The sequence below is a fragment of the Zingiber officinale genome, chromosome 3B (assembly GCF_018446385.1).
Source record: "Zingiber officinale cultivar Zhangliang chromosome 3B, Zo_v1.1, whole genome shotgun sequence".
Lineage (NCBI taxonomy): Eukaryota > Viridiplantae > Streptophyta > Magnoliopsida > Zingiberales > Zingiberaceae > Zingiber > Zingiber officinale.
The window spans coordinates 42632341-42657885 of NC_055991.1; the positions used below are offsets into that span (position 1 = coordinate 42632341).

Consider the following 25545-nt stretch of genomic DNA (forward strand, 5'->3'; position numbering starts at 1 on the left):
AAATTTCGGCAGCACCTCCCCTGTACGAGTGGCAATCTGAAACATTTCTACAAACACAATATACATCAGCCACAGGCGGCTAGAACATACACACAACCACGCAGTTTATATGCAACCTACTCGGCTGATACCACAAAAATATAACCACGCAGTTATATGTAAATCTAACAGCACACTCGGCTGTACCAAAACCAATCACAGCGGAAATCCAATAGACAACACATACAACTATAAACGAAGAGTGCTAGCTGGCTAGGCTTACACCACACAACAACACAACACTCCGGAAATAAAACCGGAACACAAAACCAAATACACACATATCATATACCAAGATAAAAATAAACAAAAATACAGAGACTAATCTTCTAATGCGACGTGGGGACCGGCAGGTAGGATACTCCAAGCAACTCCATAAACAACCAGGTACCTGAAAAAGATAGCGTCCACGGGGGTGAGTTCAACAACTCAACAGATACCAGTTGATATGTATAGTAAGATATAACAAATAGAAATAACTATGGAGTACAGTCTCCTAGACAAAAACTAGAAATGCACAATAGGAAAGGGTTGAAGAGAACTGTACTCACCAGGGCCTCCTATCAGAATGGTCAGGTCGTCAGACCGAGAGTATCATAAATCCTGTATGCATGTCAAACATATGCATCCATCCAAATGCAGTATATAAATGCAACAAACACAATCAGTATATGCATCAATGCATATGATGTCAATGACATGGTCACCCCTGATGCCAGTCAGTCATCTCACACACAATAGTGAGACCGAGTGGGTAGGGCTGTGACAACCGGGCACTCTGACGTCACTGCTCCTGATGAGTGACCGAGTGGACGGGATGTTGTCGGAGTACACCTATCCTCCTACCCCAAATCATAAATGGGGGAGCGCAATGCTCTAATCTCCCGGTGCACAATGACGGGGAGGGATCCCAGCGTGCTACCATGCTGCAGTACACTACCCATGAGCGTCCCAACGGAGCACCACCGAGCAAACTGACGTGCTACCACGCTGCGTCACGCTACCCATGAGCGGACCAACGGAGCACCGACAGTGATGAAACTGACGATGTGCTCAACAATAATGGAGCAGACTATCGCGCAGCATGCAATCATGCGAATGATGCATGACACTAAGCATGGCAATATCCTAAACCAATCCACATATATATAAAATATGTACTCTAGTATCAATAAGTCAAATCCACAAATCTAGGGTATACAGGTCCGCTATGGTATAAACAAAAACCTGGGTCCTGAACATAATAAGGCATGGTATGTCACTACCTCTATGAGCATATATATAATCATGTGGGCACTAACATAAAATGCATAACAGGTGAGCAAACAAGCATGTAACAGGTATCCGGTAGTGACATATCGAAACAAGAACGAACATAATTATTACTAAAGGCTATAACCTACTAAACATATCAATGTGACATTATCAAAGATAAGTCAAGGTACGCCTCCAATAAAGGGATCGTATCCGGTCCAAATCCAACGTTGAGATGCTCGTCTTGCGTCAAGGTCCTGTGTCACCAATATACATACATTTTTATTTAGCTACAACTCAAATGCATAGCCAAATAAAAATCCTTAAGGCTAAATTAGGGTAAAACCCTAATAAATCTAACCATCTAGTAATCCAATTTATCCATAATTCAATACATATACCTAGGTTAACATTAGTTATTAACCTATCCATCAATCATCGACAACATGATCAAAAACCCTATACCTTACCTCAACTCCAAGTCATTGCTGTTGATCCACAAACAAAAAGGTTGCTACTAGCACAAATAAACAACTGCACTAAGGAAGAGTAACCGAAACCTACAATTCCAGCAACAAAATAGTTTCCATTACCTCTTCCGCTTCACACACCAGTGTTGTTCACGAATCTGACAAAGGTAGCTATCCCCTTTCGACAACCAAGGCGACACGAATCCACTGCACCTACTGCCCCCCTACCAACCAAACACCCAATAAGCACAAAACAGATATCAGATACCCAAATCACCACTAGTAGGTGTACCTACCTCTAAGATCACCACGACCCGAGAGGAAAAAGGCAAAATCAGCGACTGTGCTTGGGCACAGCGGCAGACCCTGGAGAGCTCTGCAGTGGATCACACTTCAACGATCAAGCGGCTGTGCGCCCAAATCTAGGGCACAGGGGAGACGGAGCAGAGATTAGGGCAAGGGAGGCAGCGGCGCTAGGGAAAAGGAATGCTAAGCAGTGGCCGCCAGAGAGATATCGGACTGTGGCCGTCGGCTTCAGGCTAGGGCACAGGGAAGGTCGGCACTGGATCAAATCTGGTGGACGGTCAGTGGATTTGTGCTGCCGATGAATTAGGGCACGGCGGTGGCGCAAAGAGAAAGAAGGATCACACACTACTCTAGGGCACAGCCACGAGGGGAAAGGAAGAAGTAGGGTCCTCGGCTGGCGTTGGCTCGAGTGTCGCCGGCGTTGTCTCGTGCGACGGCGTCGCTGTCGGGTGGAGAAGGCGCGGCCAAGACGATGGCTAGGGCACAGACGGCGTCGGGCAGAAGATGAAGAAGAAAGGCTTGGTGTCGCGGGAGCAAAAAGGGTAAGAGGAGGTGGTTTTGCGGCGCTGGTTGGGAATGGTGGTTAGGGCACGGATTCGGCGGGGGAAGAAGACTCGGCGCGAGGAGGCGTCTGTGAGGGTCAGGCACGAGGGTGGTTTAGCGGAGAAGAAAGAAAATGAAGAAATAAAAGAAAAGGAAATATAAATATAAACATTTCCTCGTTAAAACGGGATAGCCCAAACATGCTTTTCCCGGGACATAAATTTTATCCCATAAACGAAGTCATACGGTCTCCGAAAAATTCCCAAAAAAATTTTAAAAACTCCGGAAAATTTTCTTATCATTATTCGCCATTTTTGGTATTTTACAAGTTTTATATGAATTTATAGAAATTATTGAAATTTTTTTAGATTTTAAATGAATCTTTTTAATTTTATAGAAATTAAGAGGGTAAGATATAAATCGTATTTAAGATATCCATTTAAATAGGAGTTTGATTGAAATATAAATTTACTTTTTAATCATTTGACACTAAATTTTAATTCGCCGTCTCCCTCGTTTGTGCGCGAACACGAATAGTCGCCCGCCCACCCTCTCCCGTACGTCGCGTAACTGGCAACACCCTCTCACCCGATCGACGACACCGACCACCACGTGATACGCCTCCGTCGAAACGAGCAAGCCAACTCCGGCACTATTTCTCCATCGACACGAACAAGCCGATGTCGGTGCCACTTTCCTTCTTCCCCATTGTGGGCAGATCGTCGGCGCTACTCCTTTGCCATTCCCAACAGACACCAGTGCCTCCGCCGCTGACGCGTCTAATAGTTGCGACTCGGTTGCAACCTCCAAATGTTGCAACTCCCTGCGTGTGATCGCGCGTCTTACCGCTGCCGCTGGGCGGCTTGACCTCGCCGTCCTGAGCCGCAACAACCCCTTTCTGTGACGATATGTCCTTTTTGCAATGACATGTAGCCGCTGCCTTCCCTTCCTGTCTACTGTTGTCTCCAGTGTCACCACTAGCCGCCTGCCGACGGTAGGTCCACACTCATGTTGTTAGGTTAGGATCATCTTCGACCTTTGCGTAGGTAATTTTCCTCATTGATATGTACTCCAAGTGCCTCCTTCTTAAGGACGCCCACCAAGTGCTCGAAGATATACTTGTGAGCGATTAGGTGTCCTATAACTCCCTCATCTTTGGTTATGTACGTGGTGGAGACATGAACATGGCCCATTCGATGTTCGAAGAAATGTCGCATGCACATAATGTGGTCTGCCAGATGGCCGACCGTTGCACCTGTTCTAGCTATATGCAGAGGATTAGAGAGCGAAGCAAACCCCTTCGACTTGAAGATAGTTAGGAAGATCTACATTTGAAGTGGATAGTTCTTACTTAACTCCTTTAGATTTTTGACCTTAGTACATGATTAAGTTATTTGCATTGCTTGTGAAGTAGTTATTTTACCTTGATATCTACTCTACGTTACTTCTTAAGCTTGCCCTTTTATTTCTTGATCTTGTATTTTAATTTATTTTGATATCTATGCAGTCTAACTTGATATTCCTACTTGGTTTGGTTATACATGCAGAATATTATCATACTATAGTGTAGTTGTGATCATATGCTCATGCATTTATACCGTACTATATGGTTATATACTAGGTTTGTGCTTATAAGTGTTAGATATTATATTATAGCAAGTGGTAAAGTGTTCTACTAGGTTATCTGTTTCGGACTGCTATCTGGGACTACTTGATTATGACCTTGTTGTTTTAGGGTATTGATGATGATACCATGGAGTTCGTGGTAGCAAGTTTGCATGTAGTCCATAGCTAGATATCTACGTACATTCCCTGTTTGCCCACGAGATTATATGTGGTAGTGAGTTCACTAGCAAACAGTGAGTATTTACTTTCCTTGGCTACCCACGAGATCATCCGTAGAAAAGCGTTTCTCCTACAATTAGTGCTTATTATATGCTTGCTATATATCAGTCATGTATTTGTTTGTGCAGATTTTGAGGTATTATATGTATTTTCGATTTATTGGTTATACCTGGTTGAGCAGGTTAGTAGAGTGTTATATTGTTAGTTATGTTTTTTGTTAGCGGATGATTATTTTGGTGCTCCTAGTTTTGTAGTAAGTATTTTACTTGAGATTGCATCCTTTGATCTCCTTCCATATAGTATCATGCACTATGTTCTTATACCCACAACGTTGTTGCAATCACTACCTCTTAATTTTCCTTTAACTTTCAGGTTATTAGATAAAGGATGTGTTGTGTTTCTTAGAGGTCTGAGCTGTCAATCCCACTCGAGTTTGGATTTCTATTGAGTTTCTTGGTTTATTTTTCGTTGTTTACATTTACAGTTTTCTTACTATATCGATTTGAGCTTTGTTAGAATAATATGACTTTTATCTTGTATAGTTTAGTATGATCTCATATACATGCATACATATACACATCAGTTTTTAATAACATAGTGATTTTATACCGCTTTGGTGTTTGTGTTATCTTTAAATGATTTAATATCGATTATTTCTTATATTGTCACTAGAGGGTACCATCCAATTTGATGGACAAGTATACCCTCAAGATGTGACAATTTTATTGATATCAGAGCATGGTTTGAGTTTAAATGATGGGTTTTGTGTTTTGGGGATTTCCATCTCGTTTCGATTTATGATTATATAAGTTTGGGGTGTAAGGTAAGTCGAAGGGCATATCTAAGCTTTAGGAAAGTAAGGTATACCACTGATGATTATCTTACCTTTTGTGTTCACTACTTAGTGTAGGTTAATGTTAGACAAGTTGAATGTCATAGAAATTCATGTGTGATGGGTTAGACTCCCTTCAATTTAGTTGGATTGTATAACTATTTTTATACTTGTCTATAGGTATTTACTGATTTGGTTTAATACGATGACACTTAGTGAATCAGTTCTATTCGCAATCATGGTGGGGGTGACTATAGACGCGACTAGTTGACACTTAAGACCCAACCTGAGGCAGAGGATGTAGATTATTCTATAACACCAACTGAGACCGAGTTGAAAGGTAGGGGTCGGGCCTGTCAACAACTTATTGGAGATCAAGGAGTACAGTCTCAAAAAATACCAACAACCATACCGTTCTTACCACTACCATTTGAGTAATGGATAAAGAACATATACTTATCCTCTCATAGTCAATCAATGATCGATGTATCCTATACAATGGGGATTTTAACCTTTAGGAAGAGTTTTCCCCTCTAGGGGAAATCCTAGAGCCTCTTTCTTCAAGCCATGAACGGTTCATCCTCCTCCTGAGCAAGGAAGCACTCCGAAGATATTGACAACGCAACGTTAAACATCTCTTCTCCTCTATTCTTATAGGAATGACTAAACAAATTGCAAGAAGGAAGGACTAAACAAATCTCTTTTTAAACGTGTGAGATTTACCGTCTCTTTCGACCCAACACTAAACAAATTGCAAGAAGGAAGGACTATAGTTTGAAGAGCTACCAAAAGAGCGAGTTGAGTCGGTGCAATTGGACTTTGTGCTTGTTTTTATTGGAGAAACTACATCCAAAAATGAAACCGAATAATTAGCAATGGACATTTATCCAAAACCCATAAACTAAACCAATCCAACTTAAAAAATGATTTAACACTTCATTGGTTTGGTTTTAGTTTGCAAATTAGGTCAAATTATTGATTTTAGGTTGGTCTTCCTTTTAGCCTATACAACCAAACACACCCCTATAGTAGTATTTGATAGCATTTACAATATAATAACTTAAAGTACAATTGACACACATGTAATACAATTTTAGTACCAGTCATAATATAATTTACTAGCATTCATAATATAATTTGGTAGCACTTATAATAAAATTTAATAGCGCATACAACGTAATTTGATTGCATCTATCATATAATTTAATAGCACTTTTGATTTATAAATACAAAATCGTACTTTAATCTTAATGCACAAATTCACTTTGGACAAAGAGTTAAGCACTCTTTTATAAGACCATCTTTTTTTAATAATTCAAATGTCTGGAGCTTCTATCCAGATCCAACTCCGGTTCAGAATCAACAATTTGATGGTTGAAATCATCAGTTCAATGATTATTGGGGATTAACTCTTAACCATAATAGTTCAAGATTACGATTCGAAACTACTGGTTCACAGTTCATACACGGTTCATCATAGTTCATGATTTATGTACGGTTTACCATGATTCAAAATTATTGTATTTAAAAAATAAAAATTGAAAGTTTATTAAAAAAAAAATTGCACTTGTTTAAGTTGTCTATGCATTCCCTAAAATATAAGGAAATTAAAGCCTGTATAGTTCTTTTACCTTTTTACTCTTTTATCTTATGAAGTGACATTATTATATACTCATTTCCATTTTCCGTTTCTATAGTATTTATTTTTTCAGTATCAAATTCTTCTACTTCATCATCTGAATGTTGCATTCTTTAGATTCTTTTTTCGGCTCTAGTTCAATCATCAAATAACACTTGGGCTTCTAACGAGTCGAGAAACAAAGTTGATCGTCGTTCATCCAATATATTACCGTCGGCACTCAACGACTATTCCACAACAACTGTTAAAATTGGATAAGTTAAAATTTTTTTGGCAATCATGAAGAAGATAGAAAAACTTTGAACCTTCTGCAACTACCACTTTAGAACATCAAAATGTATTTCATGATCCGCTTCATTAAAATTAAAAGAAGTCGTAAAATAATTCTCAAGTTCTTATGTGGAACTTGAGAATCCTCATGAATGTTTTCTCCGTTCTTTTAATAAAAATTATACTTTTGTAAGATTTAAATTACTACTACTAGTATTTTATTTTTTAGAAACATTTAGTTGTATTCCATATTTTATACTTTATTCATTATAAATATCATATAAATAATTTTTAATATTATATATAATATGATAAGGAAAAGAATCTTTAAATAGAATTAAAGCTTCATAATACAAACTTAATATTTTCTTTTAAAACTTCTAATTTATATCTAGGGTTTAAAACAAATGTAACTAAATAAATTTCAAGAATATGAAAAAAATATTTTTTATTTCATTTTCATTGCTAATACACTAGAAGATAAAATATTATTGGTATTATTTTCATTTAAAACTAATACTATATTATAAAAATTTCCTAAAACTAAATGAAAAGTAGGATAATAAAAATCAGAAAGTTGTTCAGTTGCATCATTAAATACTTTTAAAATTTTATAAATACTATTACAAATATTTCATTGTTATGAAAATAAATATATTTTAGCATTAATAATATTTTGTGCAAAAAATAAATATAATAATTTTTATATTGAAATAAATCTTGTAACAATTAATAAGTTGAATTCCAACGTGAAATTTTTTAGGTCTCATTCCATTAATTTTATAAAATTTATTTTATTATTTCATTATGAATGGATGTGACCATAAATAGCAATTAACATTTCTAATTGGTTCAATATGATTTGCCAAAATTCTTAATCCATCTTGAATACATAAATTTAAAATATGGCAAATGCAATGAATATGAAAAAATAAACTATCAATATTAAGATGATATATAAATTTAAGTTCTTCAATACTAGCAGTATTAAAACTAGCATTATCAAATAATATTTTGTAAATTAATCCATATTTTTCTAAAATTAAACATAATAATTGTAAAATATTGTAAGAATTATGTGATTCATCAAAAATTCTATAAGCAAACAACTTTTTTTAGATATTTCAGAAGTTATTGATCAAATGACAAGTCATATATGAATGTATTTGCTAATGATCACGTCAAATATTGAAATATTAAAAAAAATTATTTAATTTACTAAATTCTTCAATTAATTTTCCCCCTTGTTTTACTAATTTTTTAATTATTTTTGTAAGTGTAGTTTTAGGAACATATTTAGCAGATGGATAAAAGATTCTTTACAAAAATCTTCAAAATTGCATTTAGATCCAAAACTAGATAAAAGATGTTCTAGAAAATAAATCTAGATAATGATTCTCTAAATTTATTATCAAAATATAAAATAAACTAGAATACTTTCGCTAGTATAAAATCTAGAAAATTGTGCTTGGCACGGTCAATTCCAAATTTCACTGGGTGTTTCACTTCTATATGTTGTTTTTGTAAGTACTCCGTGTGAGTTTTGATGTGATCAATTAGGTTAAATTAGGCTCAGTGTTTTATTTGATGTCTTATGTCTAAGTGTGTGGGAACTTAGGAACACAAGAAATAAAGTGGAAGATGCAACTAGCGGACACGAAAAGTGAGTCGATGGGCTCGGTGTATCCAAGGGACGAGGTGTTGCGGAAGAGTACACCAGTAGATGAGAAGGATACACGCGGCATTTTCAAGGGACGAAAAGTCGGGAAGGAAGACTGCTCGAGGAGAAAGCTAGAGTTGGATATGGGTGAGCTCAACTCTAGATAGTCGGAGAATCACCCAAGCGATCGGAGCAGCAACCGAACAAGTAACATGAAGTTGACTTGCCCAGGCACCTGGACCAAGTCCAGGTGCCCGGACTCTGAGCGCTCCGACCAACTTGGCCCAGCACAGGCGCTCTTTCCGAGATATTGCAGTGGTGATAGAGTTTGGGTCCACGTCAACAACACTCTAAACGCCTAGAGTAGTCCAAGCACCCAGGTACCAATAAACACATATCATCAAGCCGTTGAAGAGTTGTTATAAAGTAGATAAGGTGCACCGCTGGGGTGCTCGAAGCTTCTCCAGGTGCCCGAACCTGCCACGTCAACCAATGGATAAATTTGACCAGTAAGCTATAAATAGAGCCCGGATTCTAGGAGTTTGGAACAACACATTGTACTTTCATTTACGAATTCAGTCTTTGTTTATGTCCGAGCGGTAACATATGTAAGAGGCTACTCTGCCTTCACCAAAGGAGATCTTCTTGTTGAGCTTCCACTGCCTTGAATTAGCAACCTCCCCGGTTGCAAACCAAGTAAATTCTTTTGTTTCTTACTTCGTTTGTATGTTTTCAATTTTATTAACTAACGTGTGTTCCTTGCTAATTTCCAAAAACGAGAGAGGTGCTAACTTTCTTTCAAGGCAATTCACTTGCGGGATGACTCGGGTCACTGGCTTGGAATTTATAGGAAGCATTGTTTGGTAGTGCTTATATTTTGCACGCAATTCTCCCTACTGAATAGTGACTTTATCAAAATATTTAGTAAAATTAAAAGATTTTAAAGGAGGAACTTCCCGAACTTTAGAAGTACTTGCATCAGTATTTTCTTGGGTTTCGAGTGTCGAACTTGGATTCAGAAGTTGCTCGGTCCCATCATCGGTGGATTGAATATTCAGATTCGCTATTTCTTTGTCCCTCCGAGATCGAGATGATGGACCTCCTCTCCCTTGACCTCCTTTCATTGTAGTCGGAACTCGGAAGAGGGAGTTGAAAGTGTAGAGAATTAGAATTAAAAGTGTGTAGAGATTGTGGAATTGAGAATGAGAGTAAAAAATATACATGTGAAAGTAATGAAATGAGCTCTCTATTTATAAACTTTAAAGAATAATAAACATTAAATCATAGTCATTGATAAAAAAAATGATCAAATGATCTCAACCATTGAAAAATTATAAAAAAATCCTTCTTTTTTTTATCCCAACGGCAGCGGTTTCAACGGTCGTGAACCGACGGTTCTAACGGTCCAAAACAGAAATGAAAAATTGAACTGTCGATTCGAATCCACGGTTAACTATCGATGGGTGGTTTTTAGAGGGGATGCACCGAAACCGACCTGACACCCTGCCAGGCCAGTTTCGATTTTTGAACTGGAACTAGGTCAAAGGGTACCCGGCTTGTTGACACAGTTTCGAGTTCGAGCCGGGTCCGGTTCGGACCCCTGCTTGGGGTCGGGCCGAAGTGTGCCGGGTTGATTCTGATTTTTGAACCAAAACCAGATCAATGAGTACCTGGCCCATTGACTCGATTCTGGGTCCAAGCCAGATCTGGTTCGGACCTGGCACAAGGTCTGACCTACATCAGTCAAGTGAATCCTACCCTCATGCATTCTAGAATAGTGAACTTAATTAGTAAAATTTCAATGATCACTCCTAAATTTTAAAGTCGAGATCAAGGTTAGCAGCTATAGTTATGGGGCCAAACGTCATGAGGGATTGAAACATATATGCATCAACGACACTAAAAGACTTTGCCGAAGACCAATATCGGCAAGAGTTAGAGCTGTTTAGGACTCTCTTTTTTTTCCCAAGCATGAGAAGTTTGAATGAAACTCGAGAGCATGTCATTTGTAGATATCTAACAAATAAATAAATCAATCGATATCAATTTTTTAAGAGAGTTCAATTATTTGTGAGGACAAATCTCTTAGTTTTCAAAAATCGTACAATATCTTGCCTTAAATTTCTCGTATCTGCTATGCACTCAACAAGTGTAATTGGCCAGCATTCTCCCTCCTGGCCTCCTCTTTCATATCCATGGGACCGACTTTAGGGAGGCGTTGATATGATGGTTCCACATTTTTTGATTCAATTGCATGGCCCGACGACTTTCATGCACATTCTCTGACCGGCTGTTTCGCTCAACTTCTCTATAAATTCAATACCCTAGCAGTCCATAACTGCTCCATATCATTATGAGGAAATAAATTAAAAAATCGTAATAAGTCATTACATATAAGGATGTATATTTATGTGGACTTCGCTAGAAATGGACTCTTGTTCCATTTTATAAATCTATCATATAATAACTAACTTGGCTATGCTCTCAGGGCGGCTTATTTGCTCAACCTCGAGAAGCTTTAAGATGGATTTTATAAGGATTGAAGTGCATGAATAAATTTGATATTCAATTTAATAAGAATTTATTTATGTTTGCTCAATACATATCATATCAATTAAATAAATAAATTTGAACAACTTGTTAAATTAAATAAATAAACTTAAACATATGTGTTCAACTTGTTAATATTCATGAACAATATTCGTGGATAATATTCATGAGCCATGTTTATCAATAAAACTCATCAAAATACTAAATAAATAAAGAAACTTTTAAAATGAACAAACCAGTTTGAATTATCGAGTTCAATAACCAATCAAATAAATAAATATTTCAAACAATCAAACAAGTTTTCATTGAGAGTTTGATAACATCTAAACAAACAAAGCTTAAGCAAAGTTTGAATCAAGCTCAAGCTCATAAAAAATAATCTAAGTCAACCTTGAACAATCATTTCAATAACTTGGTTCATTTTAAGCTCGGCTCGATTATCTTTTCAAACAAGTTTGTGTTGATACAATCATACCTTGGATGAAAAGTTTTAATGATTGATAATTATTTAAGTTTAAGTTAATACATTTGATCTAACTTGAGTTACAACTTTGTAGGATAAGAGAAGTTCAAGAAGATCGAGGACCGGATTCTTGGCAAGAAAAAAATCCTTACAAATCGGAAGATTGGATACAAAACAAGAGAAGTCTAAGAAGATCGAAGACCGGATTCTTAGCAAAAAGAAGTATTTGCAGGTTGGAAGACTGATACAAGGCAAGAGAAGTCCAAAAAAATCGAGGACCAAACTCTTGGCAAAAGCTGGGAACCGAGCAGATTGTAAGATCGAATGTTAGGGTAGATAAAGACCCAGAGATAAGGAAGTTCTAGGCACAAAGTTCAAGGAACAGGAGGTTCATCTGGCATGAAGTAATTGGTTTTGATTGGAAGTGTGCTCGAGGGTTTAGGACTAAAAACCCCTATTTTAGGTGTACCAATTGATTGTCACATATTACCAATCAATTGGTAATCAAATTTGAACACACATAAACATTCCAAATCGATCAACAAATCGATTAGGTAATTAATTGATGCAATCGATTAAGTAATTGATTGATGCAATCGATTAGGAGCTTACTTCGCAAATACAAAAGTTTTCTAAATTGATCGACCAATCAATTAAGCATTGGTGCAATCGATTAGGAACTTTCTTCTCGAATACAGAAACTTTCCAAATTGATCAACCAATCCCTAATCGATTGATGTAATCAATCAATTAGGAGCTTTCTTCACGAGCACAGAAGCTTTTCAAATCGATCAACCAATCGATAATTGTCGAATCGACTGGTGCAATTGATTAAGGGTTTTATTTGCGAACACAGAAAATTACTGAATTGATTAGGCATTGCCAACCAATTGGCAGGGTTTGTTCGTGAGAAAAGAAGGTTGCTGAATTGATTGACAAATCGATTAAGCTTACCAATCAATTAAGACTCTCACCAATTGATTTGGATTCAAAATGAAATAATCTCAGCCGTTGATCTGGAATTAGTGATCGTTCAACAAATAAGTCAGACGATTGGTAATCAATTAAGTTATTGTCCCAATCGATTGGTAACGGCCAAAAAGCAAAGAAACGGTTTAATTCCGAAGCATCTAAAAAGGGGATTAGGGGGGAGTTGCTATTTCATTGCTATTCTTCTCCTCATCTTATTGTCAAGTTCTCATCTACAAGATCTTCAAGCAACAAAAGTGAATGAGAACAAAGCCAAAACTTATAATCTTTCTTTTCTTCTTCTATACTATTATTCTATTTGAGAGTTTTGTAATCTTGCTATAAAAGATTTCTTCACCTTCGATGTTCTTCCTAGATGAGAATTCATAGTGAAAATTGTGATTGTTGGTGTGAATCTTTGGATTAGTCATCACAAGGAGATGGATACTAAATAAATCAAGATGTTAACCTTGTGGTGTGCTCAACTTCAAATATCCATTGCAAAACTAAGAAGAATTGTAGTGAGCAATTCAACCCCCAGCTCTACTGGTCATAACAGTTTGAATACCCCCAAAGTTTGGCTCGACTTGCTTATTTATCGCCTTAAATTTTTATATATACCCCCTAGGTGCAATCATAAAATTACATCACCGAAGAAAATTTTGAATCTCATGGGATTCATTCTCTTAGGAAATTAGTTCTTCTCACATAGGAGATCGTTTAGTACCATGATTTATCTCTCTTCTATAACAAAAGCTCCTATGACATAACGTAGATAGTGGGCTCTTGACATCTTTAACGTAATGGCAGGGGTCGATTCTTAAGAACTAACGATCAGAAATTTACCTTATTATGTATCTAACACTTGTGTATCTGTATTTACCTTTCTTTATATCCGTGAAATTGATACTAAGGAGCCATTAAGATAACAGATATTTTTTTAAAAAAAAGTGGATAATAAAAAGACACTTAATATAATCACCTTGATGCGGATTCTACGTATGAAAATTGCTGTTCTAATACTTCAAATAAACTAAGCTCATGATTTTGAGTATTAGAAACTCGAATTAATCTTCAAGCTCTTCTAGATCGTCCTAGTTGGACACCACAAGTTTCAGATGCACACAAGCCACAGTAGCATTTGGGAGGTACAATGGCAGTACTGATCGTCGATTCTTTTGTCGTTCCTGAAGAATAAATAAGGTGTAGATTTAGTGGACTGCATTGAGCCACATGCACGCTCAGCGTAACACTGAAAGTTTAGAAGTTTCATAATGTGTACCATGGAGCAGTGAGTTCTCGATTACGGACCTGTCTTTTTGGTCCCCGTAGTGGTCAAATCACCATCAAATAAGATGACCAATGAGATGGGCATCCCTTCCTACCCTTTCTCAGCATTAATCGAGGAGGTCACTAACCTTTGATCCCATTCCAACAAATAGTCAAAACGCATTTAAAATTATAAAATTCTTTAAAAAAAAATACATTTAATTTTTAGATTTTTTTTTATAAAATAATGTATTTATTTTTTATTTTATTCCTCCCGTTAATTATTATGATGTTATATTTAAAGAACAACATTACACATTTTATTCCTCACATTTTATTATCTCATATGTTTACTAACTGAGCTAAACTGAGAACCAATATGATGTTACATTCAAAGAATAATATTACAGTATATTAATTTTCAAAACAGAGTGTTGCTCTCTGTGATCAATTATTGTTGAAAAATCACTAGCCGAAGACGTACGATATATTGCTAACACAACCCTCAAGGGACCACTGAAGAAGATGAGGCTCAATTGTGGCAATGTTTTAATCCGTTCATTGTTTACAAAAGTCATGTGAGAGAGAAGCCCGATGAGATACAAATATATCGAGCTAGGCGTTGTGCGTTGTCTAAACTAGGTACCAACAGAGATTAATAGCCCAGTTTAGTAGATGAAATTAAAGAGCATAATGAGGATTCATAATTGGTGGGGGGCAGATGCATGAGTACTCCTGCGAAGAGAGGGAATTGAGTGAAAGGAAGAAGAACATCGAGAGAAAAAACAAATATTAATGAGCAGATCAGAGGCTTTTAAGTAAAGGGGCATTGTTGATTTAGATATCATATCACATTCTCTGTTATTAATACTCTTCCCTTCAGTTCACATCTTCTTCATCCTCTCTCTCGCTCACTTTATCTAGTATTGGTCCTTCTCTGAAAGTTTTGGGGTCTCCATTGCCGTTGTCTGTTTGCGCTAAGTTTACTTTGTTTCAGGTAAACTGGGCCTGATGGACCACCCTCTCGGAAGTTAGATTTTTGCCGTGCGACCACCGTTTACAAACTAGAGCGGGGCGAGTGCGATAGGAAAAGGAAGGGAAAAGATAGCATTTTGCCATTAATGGCGGATCCACCAAGCTCTTCTGAACCCGAGAGCAGCACCAATTCCATGTCTTCCTTCTCTTCGCATCCGCCTCCTCCTTCAGGAGGTCGGAGCGCAAAAGCGTTGCGGAAGGAGGCCGGCGGCCTGTCCGCCAAACCGCGGGTGTGCGGCCGGAGAAGGCATCCGCTGTACCGCGGCGTGCGGATGCGGAGTTGGGGGAAGTGGGTGTCGGAGATCCGGGAGCCGCGCAAGCAGTCGCGCATCTGGTTGGGGACGTTCCCGACGGCGGAGATGGCGGCGCGCGCCCACGACGTGGCGGCGCTCAGCATCAAGGGCTCCGCCGCCGTGCTCAACTTCCCGGAGCTCGCCGGTTCGCTGCCCCGTCCGGCTACCCTGTCTCCGCGCGACGTTCAGGCCGCGGCTGCCAAGGCAGCCGCGGGCGACCTGGGAGACCGCGCGGCGCAGCCCCCGGCGGTGGCGGTGGACGGGGCGGAGCCCGACGAGCTGGGGGAGATCGTGGAGCTGCCGTGTCTCGACGGGTGCCGCTTTCTCGACTCGGCCGATTCCGGAGGCGAGTTTCTGTACGACGACAGGGTCGACTCGTGGGTGGATGTGGATCCGCTGCTGCCGCCGTGGATCGACTCACCGGATGCCTTTTTTCCCACCAGCTTCTAAGTATTACTAATCAATGCATCATTGCTACTTAATCTTCTCTGATGCCCTTTCAATTTTTTGTTTTTCATAATTAGGGGCTTAATTAAGGGCCTTTTAAGTTCCATTTAATCTCAGTTTCCTCCCTAGTTCTCTATTTCCCGTGTTAATTCTCCATGCTTAACATGTAACATTTGAATCTATTTTTCTGTTAGACAAGAACTGTGAAACCATGTAAATCATGCATGAATGTTTCACAGTTGATCAGATTAGGGGAAGAATATTAATCTTTTGATGAATACCAAGCATTATGTGAAAAATATCATCAAAAGAAAATGGAGGCGGCATTGTACCTGCAGGATCAAAATTTTGCTGAACTTCGCAGAGATGTCTTACAGCCAGTATATTTCGCAGCTAGGATCAATGTTCTCCTGCACGGTGGTCGACATCCAACCCCTCAGCGATTTGTCCAACCCTACGTACCTCAGCAACGGACTCGCCCTCACCGTCTGCACCACATCTTCCATCGACACGCCGTAGCAAGAAGCCAGGACAAGGTTCTTCATGGAAGCGTGGTTCGAGAAGGCAAGAACTCCCGCACCAGTAATCAACTCGCAGCCCGTCACGTTGAGCTCCTCCAACTTCTTGCATTTTCGAGATAGCTCCAAGAGCGTGGCATCCGACAGGTTGATCAGCCAGGACAAGTCCAGACTCCGCAGGGCGTCGATTGATGCAATGGCGGAGCCTCCGACGTCTGTAACCTTCGGGCCGCAGTCTGCGAGGCTCAGTTTTTCCAGACAAGGCAGCATCTTTAACTCGCAAACACCTGCGTCAGTGATCCGATCGCATTCGGAGAGGTCCAACGCTGTCAGGGTCCTCGATGACGGCCGATTGGCCAGATGAGTCAATCCGATGTCGGTGACCAAGAAGCAGCCGCGGAGGCAGAGGACGAACAAGGAGGTCAAGTTTCCGATTTCGGCCACCGCTCTGTCCGAGACCTTGCTGCACCAAGCCAGATCGATGTCGGATAAATCGCTGGCGCGCTTCACCAGATCCACGACTCCGGAGTCTCCGACTCCGCGCCGATTCCTAAAAGCGATGTGTTGCAGCTTCTGGCAGCCTAGGGCTAGGGCGCCCAGGCCGGTGTCAGTGAGATCGTCCGATTGGGGATTCTCTGGGAGGTCGGTCAGGCTACGGCGGACGTTGAAGATTAGGGATCGGAGATCGGGGCAGGAGCGTGCGATGAGGTGGAGATGGGCATCGGAGATGGGGGTGTCGGTCCGGAGGGCGGTAAGGTTAGGGAAGCGGGGGAGGAATTGCGGGAGGGAGAAGGGGTCGATGACGCGGAGGGAAGTGCGGGTGAGAGCTTCGATCCGACGCCATTGCCGGCAGACTCTGGCACAGGACTTACGGTCGCGCCGGTGGTCTAGGCCCCGCAGCACCAGCGCCAACTCGTCGTCGCCGAGCCGCTCCATGGCCGGCTAGCTTTCCGCAAGATCAGAGAAGAACATCCAGGGTAGGCCCTTGACCAACTGCTGGGCCAGCCCATCTCTTGAGCACAACAGTAAGCTTTTCATCAGCCAACTGTTTTAAGTTCCCAAACTTTACGACAAGGCCCAAAACAATGAGATATTTTTTATCAATTAAAAGAAGCATAAAGTAACATTAAAAAAGAGATGGATCTTTTTTATTATTATTATTATTATTATTATTATTATTATTAATTTTTGACATCCTATATTTAGTTTTTTAAATCCATTAATTTTGAGATGATTCATCATGCCTAAAAGTTGATATGGCAGATAATATAGAGTTAGTCAATCTTTAAAGTCAGTATAGTCGGCCATCTTGGTTCAGAAGTTATTCCACTGGGCCATTGGGTTGATCGGACGCTGAGTCCATCAGGTTATCCGATTGAACCATTAGTTCATTCGAACGCTGAGTCGCTAAATATTGATGAATAACTCAAGACAAGTAAGCACTTTCTAGAGTCAAGACTTATTTGTCACTTAAAGATAACACGATAAACTAGCCGAGTCGAGTAGTCCAGCCGATTGGAAGAGGGCCAATTGACATGACGGTCAAAGTTAAAGAATGGTCAACCTTTGAAGTTAGTGCAGTAGATTATCTCAGCCGAGAGGTTATGGGTCGGTCGGATGCCAAGTCTCTAAATATTGATGAATAACTCAAGAAGAGTCAGCACTCTATAGGGCTAGTACTTATTTACCACTTGAAGATAGCACGATTAAGTAACCTAGTAAAGTAGCCCAACCGATCAGAACTATAGCCTGATCGAACAAAATTAATGCCTGATCTGAATTGAACCCTTTTGGCTAAACAAATAGGCCGAGTAAAGGACGAGTTCTCGACAACACTCTATAAGTCTGATTGGCTAGTCCTTATGAGCGATTGTCGATCGTGTTACAGGAGAAACTCGGTCGGCTGACCATGTAAGTATATTATGGGTCCCTCAACCCAACAACCTTATATTCCTCTTTGGCATTATGTGTCATGGAAGACAAAGAATATTTTACCTGCAAGCTATACATTAGAAGCTTCCTCTCTGTCAAACACAAAAATTGTGGGTCAATTTTAGGAAAGGTGTCAGAGCATCTTTATAGTCTGTCCTTTTTTGGACGGGCTTTAAGATTCATGCATAGATAAACAGTAACACTATAAAGAGGTCTCCATCACCGGGTACAAGCACATAATGCTACGCAATTTTACACATTCCTAGTTATTGTTCATCCTATTGTTCATCTACTTGACTCAATCACTGACTTGAGCGTCAGAGGGCCTACGTTGAGGACCTCTTGTCTGGCCCAGTCACTAACTCTCCTTTTGACATGTAGGACCACTCGGAGCCACTTTTTGCTGAATTAGAGTCTTCAAGTAGTCAACATTAGAGCTACCTTCCCAAGCAACAGTCATCTTCTCAGTTTTCGGACAAAATCATATTTGGCGTCGTCTGTGGTACTTTACTTGCATCCAAGACTTGAAGATGGATGAGACTGGATGACTCACCATAGTAACTTTGTTGCAAGAAGATTTAGAACTATTAATAGTCGCCCGAGCGGCTAAAATGGTGCAACAGTAGCAAGTAGTGACCAAGTGCCCTCTTCAGAACGATCCCGCCGTGTTTGTGATTGACCATTAGGCCGAGCGCGGTATTCGAGTGGAAGGCCAGACTGGATTCTAACCAATCCAGCCTCCCCGTAAGCACATGTGCATCCAGCCAACCTCTTACTAATGCCGATAGCATATCACCGGGCGTTATTACGTACACCTCCTGATGACATGGGATGAGAGGAGAGGCCCCAAGGATCATCTTCTGAGAACGCACCTGCTTGTGATCTTCGAAAAGGCAAAGTTTCGATGACCAATAGCTCCCCCGAGGGGGTAAGCATACCGTTCTTCCAAGAAATCTTGGAAGATAAATTATCAGCTCATTTTCGACCCCTATCGATCGGAGAACATGGAGGAATGACATGTTGGATCGAGAAGTGCTAGAGGGGGTGAATAGCGCTCGCGGCTATTTCGTTCGATTCGTAAAACTATCGGAGTTAAAAACACGTAGTGGAATAAAGAAACACAAACACAGAGACACAGGGGAATTTACTTCGTTCGGAGCCTAGATCGACTCCTACTCGAAGGCCCGCGATCCTTGATCGCTTTCCGTGGGCAACAACTATAAGCTCGAATAGAATTACAAGTGAAGTACAATAATCAATAAGAAATAATTAAATTATACCGACGACAATATCAATAACTGAAGATTCGGAGTTCCGGGTCGTCGGGGGGTCATTGCAGCACTTCGGGATCGTGTCGTTAGCAGCTAGTCGCAGAAGGATTGCTTGGAGTGAGTTATGTTGAGATGCTGGTCGAAACCCCCCTATAAAGGGTGTCCAAGGTGTCTTCATCAAGCTCTAAGGCGCCTTGAATCCCTAAGTTTTATCCTAGAAATTATTCTGCGATGAAGCCTTGACCGCTGCCCTTTATCCATCTCAAGGCGCCTTCTGTTAGGACCAAAAGTAGCTAGAGGGGGGTGAATAGCTCGTCGCGTTCGCTCGGTGGTCGGCATTGCTTGTTCCTTCAAAGATGTGCAGCGGAAATACAAAGAAACAATCACACAACGCTAACACGGTTGGTTTACTTGGTATCCACCTCACAAGATGTGACTAATCCAAGGATCCACACCAACACACACACCCTCCACTAATAAAACTCTCCTTTATGGTAACTACCAAGGGCGAAGAAGCCCTACAAGACTCAATACAAGAAGAGAGGGAAAGGATACAAGAAATACAAGCTTACAAGCTTACAATGAGTATAAACCCTAACCCTAGCTTCTCTTCTTGGCTTTGATCCGCCTCTTGACTTGGAGAACTTCCAAGATCCTTCAAGAACTGGCGATCTGAGCTTTGTGAGTGCTGTGGAGGAGCTGGCGAGAGATCTGAAGTGAATCGGTGAAGAGATGCCGAAGGAATCGTGCGCCTGCGGCCTTTATCGACGCTAACGGTCGGATCCCGATCGATTCGAATGTTCCCAATCGATCGGGGAGGCTTTGGATCGATCCACGGATCGATCCAGAGCGCCTCTGTGCTCGGAATAATGCCTGGATCGATCCACGGATCGATCCAGAAGCTTTCTGATCGCTGGGAAGAATCTGGATCGATCCACTGATCGATCAACAGCCTGGATCGATCCAAGGATCGATCCAGCACTTGGTTTTTGCCCAAAACCAAGTCCCAAACCTCTCAAACCAACATCCGGTCAACCTTGACCTGTTGGTACATCATGCCAGCACTCCCCACCTGACCGGACATCCCACCAAGTGTCTGGTCAATCCCTTTGACCCACTTGGACTTTTCTATTCATGCCAAGTATCTGGTCACTCCCTTGACCTACTTGGACTTCCACCAGATGTCCGGTCAATCCCTTTGACCTATCTGTATTTTCCCTTGCCTAGCTTCACTCACCAGGACTTTCACCTAGCTTCACTCACTAGGGTTTTCCATCTGCCTAGCTTCACTCACCAGGACTTTCACCTAGCTTCACTCACTAGGGTTTTCAATCTGCCTAGCTTCACTCACTAGGACTTCCCTTCTGCCTGGCTTCACTCACCAGGACTTCCATTCTACCTAACATCCCAGTTAGGACTTCCCAGTCAAGTATCCGGTCAACCTTGACCTACTTAACTCTTCTTCAATCAATTTCTTATTGTCAAACATCTAAACTCAAACCAAGACTCAGCTTGGTCAACCAGGTCAACCTTGACCTGAGGGATGTTGCACCAACAATCTCCCCCTTTTTGATGTTTGACAATACCACAATAACACTTACAATACCACATGTAAGTTAGGCTAATCCTATAGCCTCAATCTTCATGCCACTAGGTAATGAACACATAAATTAAGCTCTTCATTCTCCCCCTAAGAGGGCACACTCCCTCTAGGTAATGAAAGCCTAACTTACACCCATTCACAGGTCCTTTCATTCTCCCCCTATTGGCACACATCGACCCATCTTTGGGCACACATCAACTCATGCCCCAATTTTGGGTACACATCAACAAATCCATTTGTTGACGACTCTCCCCCTGAAGAGTTGCTCATTGTTGTTCACAACATCACTCGTTGTGATCAACACGATAATGAAGGTCCCATACCCTTCATTTATCCTTAACTTCTCCCTCAATGTAGACAAATACCCAACCTTGAGCATTCTCTAACCACTTGAGTTCCCATTCGAAATAATGAGGATATCCACTCCCCATTACCAGTTCAAAAGCTCATACATGAGCATTTTCTTTAAAGAAGGTTAACCACCTTCCAAGGTTCATGAAAAATAATTTTTCATGTCTTTAAAGAGTCCCTCCCCCTAAAGACATGGTGGTAACTTCTGTCATTGCACCAACAATGACTTGGAATCCCTAAACCTTTAGGAAACCCAAATTTAGAAGTTTTGAGGTTCAAATACTCAAAATTTGAAACAAACCTCAACCTAAACTTCAATGAAGCCTTCATTAACCAATCCATCCTTGTTTTCACATGAAAATACTCTTTGTATGTATACAAATGTATTTTAGGGGTTTGGAATGGTTACCTAGACTCAAAGAGGTTCAAAGATGCTGAAATCAGGCCTTCCCAGCCAAAATCAGCAACTTGGATCGATTGGAGTTGGGTTCCAATCGATTGAGCCTTTCTGAATCGATCCACTGATCGATTCAGACTACCTTGATCGATCGGCTGATCGATCCAGCGAGCTTCTGCTCGCGGGGGTCTTGCCTTCTGAATCGATCCACGGATCGATTCAGGAACTCCAATCGATCCATGGATCGATCGGAGCTCTGATAGTTGCTGAAATTCCATTTCAGTCAACTTCAGCAACCCCTAGAAAATTCTACAAAAATCCAAAAATCATGAAATTTCGTGTAGACATTATTTAGGGTATACTTAATCATGGAAAAATAGTTTTCTATGAAAATATATCATATTTTCAAAGATTGACACAAGCTTGAAAACTTGCTAAAACTTTAGCGTTTTCTTCAAATTTGTGTCTAACTATTCAATGGTGATTACTATCAAAAGATAGCCTTCACCATGGTTTTCCAAAAGCATCTTTAAAAACATTTTCAAAATCGATATCCCATCATGTTCCTTGGGCATAATGCACATGACTTGTACATTAGTTTTCCCAATGATGGGAAAACACATAACTATGTGTTTTGATGAACTTAAAAACTCAAAAGGCTGCACTAAATCAACATCTTGAGCTTTGTTCATCATCCTAACATCTCACTTGTATCTAATGTGCACTAAAGCACATACAAGTCACCTTATAGTCTTTGTGAGATGTAGATTTTGGTTTTGCCCTAATCTAGGGATCATGCATATATATCTAGGCATTTTAAAGATATTAGACATCCACCTAAGATGTCACTTGTTAATAAGTGTTGTTAAATGCCATTTGTCCTTAATTACAAGGAATTAAACTAATGCATGATAATGTTATGACATACATCAAAATAAAATAACTTTCAAAAGAAAGATTCCTATAACTACATGATGTATGAATGTCATGACATGGTATTTTTGGATTTTGCATAATAAAACATGAATGCAAAAATAAACATGATGTCGTGGCATACGATGGGCAAACAATCATGGCAAGATTTAGCATAAATAAGATATACCTAGATCAACTATCTAAGTATCCTTAAAATCTTAGCTAAACTTACAACTTAAACCTAGATTGCCCTAAAGTGTTTCATGAAAATGTCAAAGCCTAAATTGGCATTTCTAATTCCCTTGATTAATTTGTGCCAGTCGAAATTAAGCATAACCTCAAATGTTGGCATATTTCATTTTTCACAAGAGTAGCACTTTTAAAATAAGGCCCGGATTGCCTTAAATTTCCTAAGAACATACCACACTCCCAACTTGGTAGTTCTTATGAATTTTCCAATATGTGCCATTTAAGATTAAAATCAATTCTTCCATCATTAGACACATTTTACTCTTTCAAGGAGTAAATAATAATTCCATTTCATTTTCAAAGGTTAACAAAACCTTGAAAATGCTCCTTGAGTGTCAATTTCCTCAAAGTTGGGTTAACTACCCTTCTAATCGGAGTTGACACTCTCTAACCCATTTATGGGGTAGAGAAAATGCTCCTAGGAACCCAACACCTATTGGTGCTCCTTAGATGCTCTAGGTACTCACTAGGGATAACTTCCCTAGATACCTTCCTAGTGACCTTGTTGGGCTTCTTAGAAGCCTTGGTCACATTTTCTAGATCAACTCTAGGGATAGCCTCCCTTGTGACCTTGTTAGTGACTTTCTTAGATTTCTTAGAAGTCTTAGTCACTTTGGTTGCAAAGATACTTCTAGGGATATCTTCCCTTGTATCTTTGACTTGACCTCTAGACTTAGGGTTTGTTCCATAGCTATATGGAACCCTATGATAACTAGGCACATCCCTTTTAGCTTTGGGTTTGTATCCCAAGCCTCTATGGCCATTGGATGGCTTTTGTACCCCTAAACCTAGGTTATGCTCATTTTGCCCTTTTAGGATATTTTCCATCCTTTTTAGGGTCTTTTCCATTTTATCAAGTCTTGATCTCAAGACTTGATTTTCTATCATTAAATCCTTAGATTTTGATTTTTCATTACACCCATGAGCATTTTTGTTTTTGGGCTTGTATCTATTATCCTTAGTGTTTTTGCCCAAGTGTCCATCTACCTTCCTAACCTTAGGTTGGGTAGTTTTGGCATGTAGGGCCACATGCTTTTCCTTAAAGCCCTCATGCTTCCTATTCTTATGGTAAATCGCATTAAAATGATAAAAATTAGAACTATCATGCTTTTTACTATAATGTAAAGGGGTAGGCTTAATAAAAGATACCTTATTCTTTACCTTGGAGGCTCCCCCTTGACTAGTGCCTCCTTGAGCCTTGACCACCTTCTTCCCCTTGGGGCATTGACTTCGGTAATGCCCCTTTTGATTGCAAGAGAAGCATATAATATGCTCCTTGCTCTTCTTTGTGTTGGGGATGATCTCCTTGGGCTTCACCTTGCCTTTTTGTGCCACTTGGCCCTTCTTCTTGGCTAATTTAGGGCACTTGCTCTTGTAGTGCCCATGTTCCCTACACTCAAAGCATATAATATGATTTTTATTATTAATTGAAATATTTATACCTTTGCTTGTAGGGGTGACATTTTCTTTGGATCCGGAGGTAGAAGCTTCCTCTTGATCAGACCTTGATTCTCCTCCATTTGATTTTTCTTGACTTGTGGAGGTAGAATCTTCTTCCTCCTCTTTGTCTCTTGACCCGGATGTAGAAGCTTCTCCTTCTTCTTGATCCGGCGTCACCAAGGATTGCTCCCCCTCAATCCTAGAGGTGGAGGCTTCACCATCTTGAATATGAAACAAGGAGTATGCTCCCTCCTTGTTCCCTTCGTTGCATTCCCTTGAGGATGAAGCTTCTTGGATTTCCTCTTCTTCGGAGGTTGAGCATCTCTCAACCTCGGAGTCCTCCTCTTGGTCTTGCTCCAAAGAGTCACCCTCTCTGGATACTTCTTGCTCTTGTACAGTGGAGGGGATCTCTTCATGAAGCTTGGCCAATTTGCTCCATAATTCCTTTGCATCTTCAAATTCTCCAATTTTGCAAAGGATGGTGCTTGGCAGTAAATTAACCAAAAGCTTAGTCACTTTGTCATTTGCATCGCACCTTTGGACTTGCTCCGAGCTCCATTTTCTTTTCTTGAGAAGCTTGCCCTTGGAGTTTGTTGGAGCTTCAAATCCTTCCATTAGAGCAAACCATTGCTCTATCTCCATCATAAGAAAGTTTTCGATTCTTGATTTCCAAGAATCGAAGCTCGTGGAAGTGTATGGTGGAGCCACCCTTGTGTCAAATCCAAGTCCATCTTGGAATTGCATCTTGAAGTTGAGCTTCTTGAAATCTTTGACTTTTGATGAATTTGCTTCAACTTCTTCACCCTCTAGCTTTTCTTGTTATGCTTGACCCTTCCGGCGATGATTCCGGTGAAGAGCGGCCTCGCTCTGATACCACTTGTTAGGACCGAAAATAGCTAGAGGGGGGTGAATAGCTCGTCGCGTTCGCTCGGTGTTCGGCGTTGCTCGTTCCTTCAAAGATGTGCAGCGGAAATACAAAGAAACA

At 40.2% G+C, this 25545-nt stretch overlaps 2 protein-coding genes across 3 annotated transcripts; one reads left to right on the top strand and one right to left on the bottom strand.

Annotated features, from left to right (window-relative positions):
* Positions 1-285: 285 nt before the first annotated feature.
* On the bottom strand, positions 286-17400 carry LOC122056427 (SCF E3 ubiquitin ligase complex F-box protein grrA-like). Of its 2 annotated transcripts, XR_006133154.1 has the most exons (3): positions 16217-17400; positions 14152-14258; positions 13869-14027 (listed from the first exon to the last, which is right to left on the bottom strand). XR_006133154.1 is itself a non-coding variant. In XM_042618374.1 (2 exons), exon 1 carries the CDS (start codon positions 17336-17338, stop codon positions 16256-16258), a length of 1083 nt encoding a protein of 360 aa, XP_042474308.1. In that variant the 5' UTR covers positions 17339-17400; the 3' UTR covers positions 286-430; positions 16217-16255. The 2 variants fall into 2 exon arrangements, 1 of the variants encoding a protein (XP_042474308.1); XM_042618374.1 differs by lacking the exons at positions 13869-14027; positions 14152-14258 and adding an exon at positions 286-430.
* LOC122056428 (ethylene-responsive transcription factor TINY-like) lies at positions 14743-15995 on the top strand. Its single transcript, XM_042618375.1, has one exon. It carries the CDS (start codon positions 15231-15233, stop codon positions 15885-15887), a length of 657 nt encoding a protein of 218 aa, XP_042474309.1. The 5' UTR covers positions 14743-15230; the 3' UTR covers positions 15888-15995.
* Positions 17401-25545: the final 8145 nt, after the last annotated feature.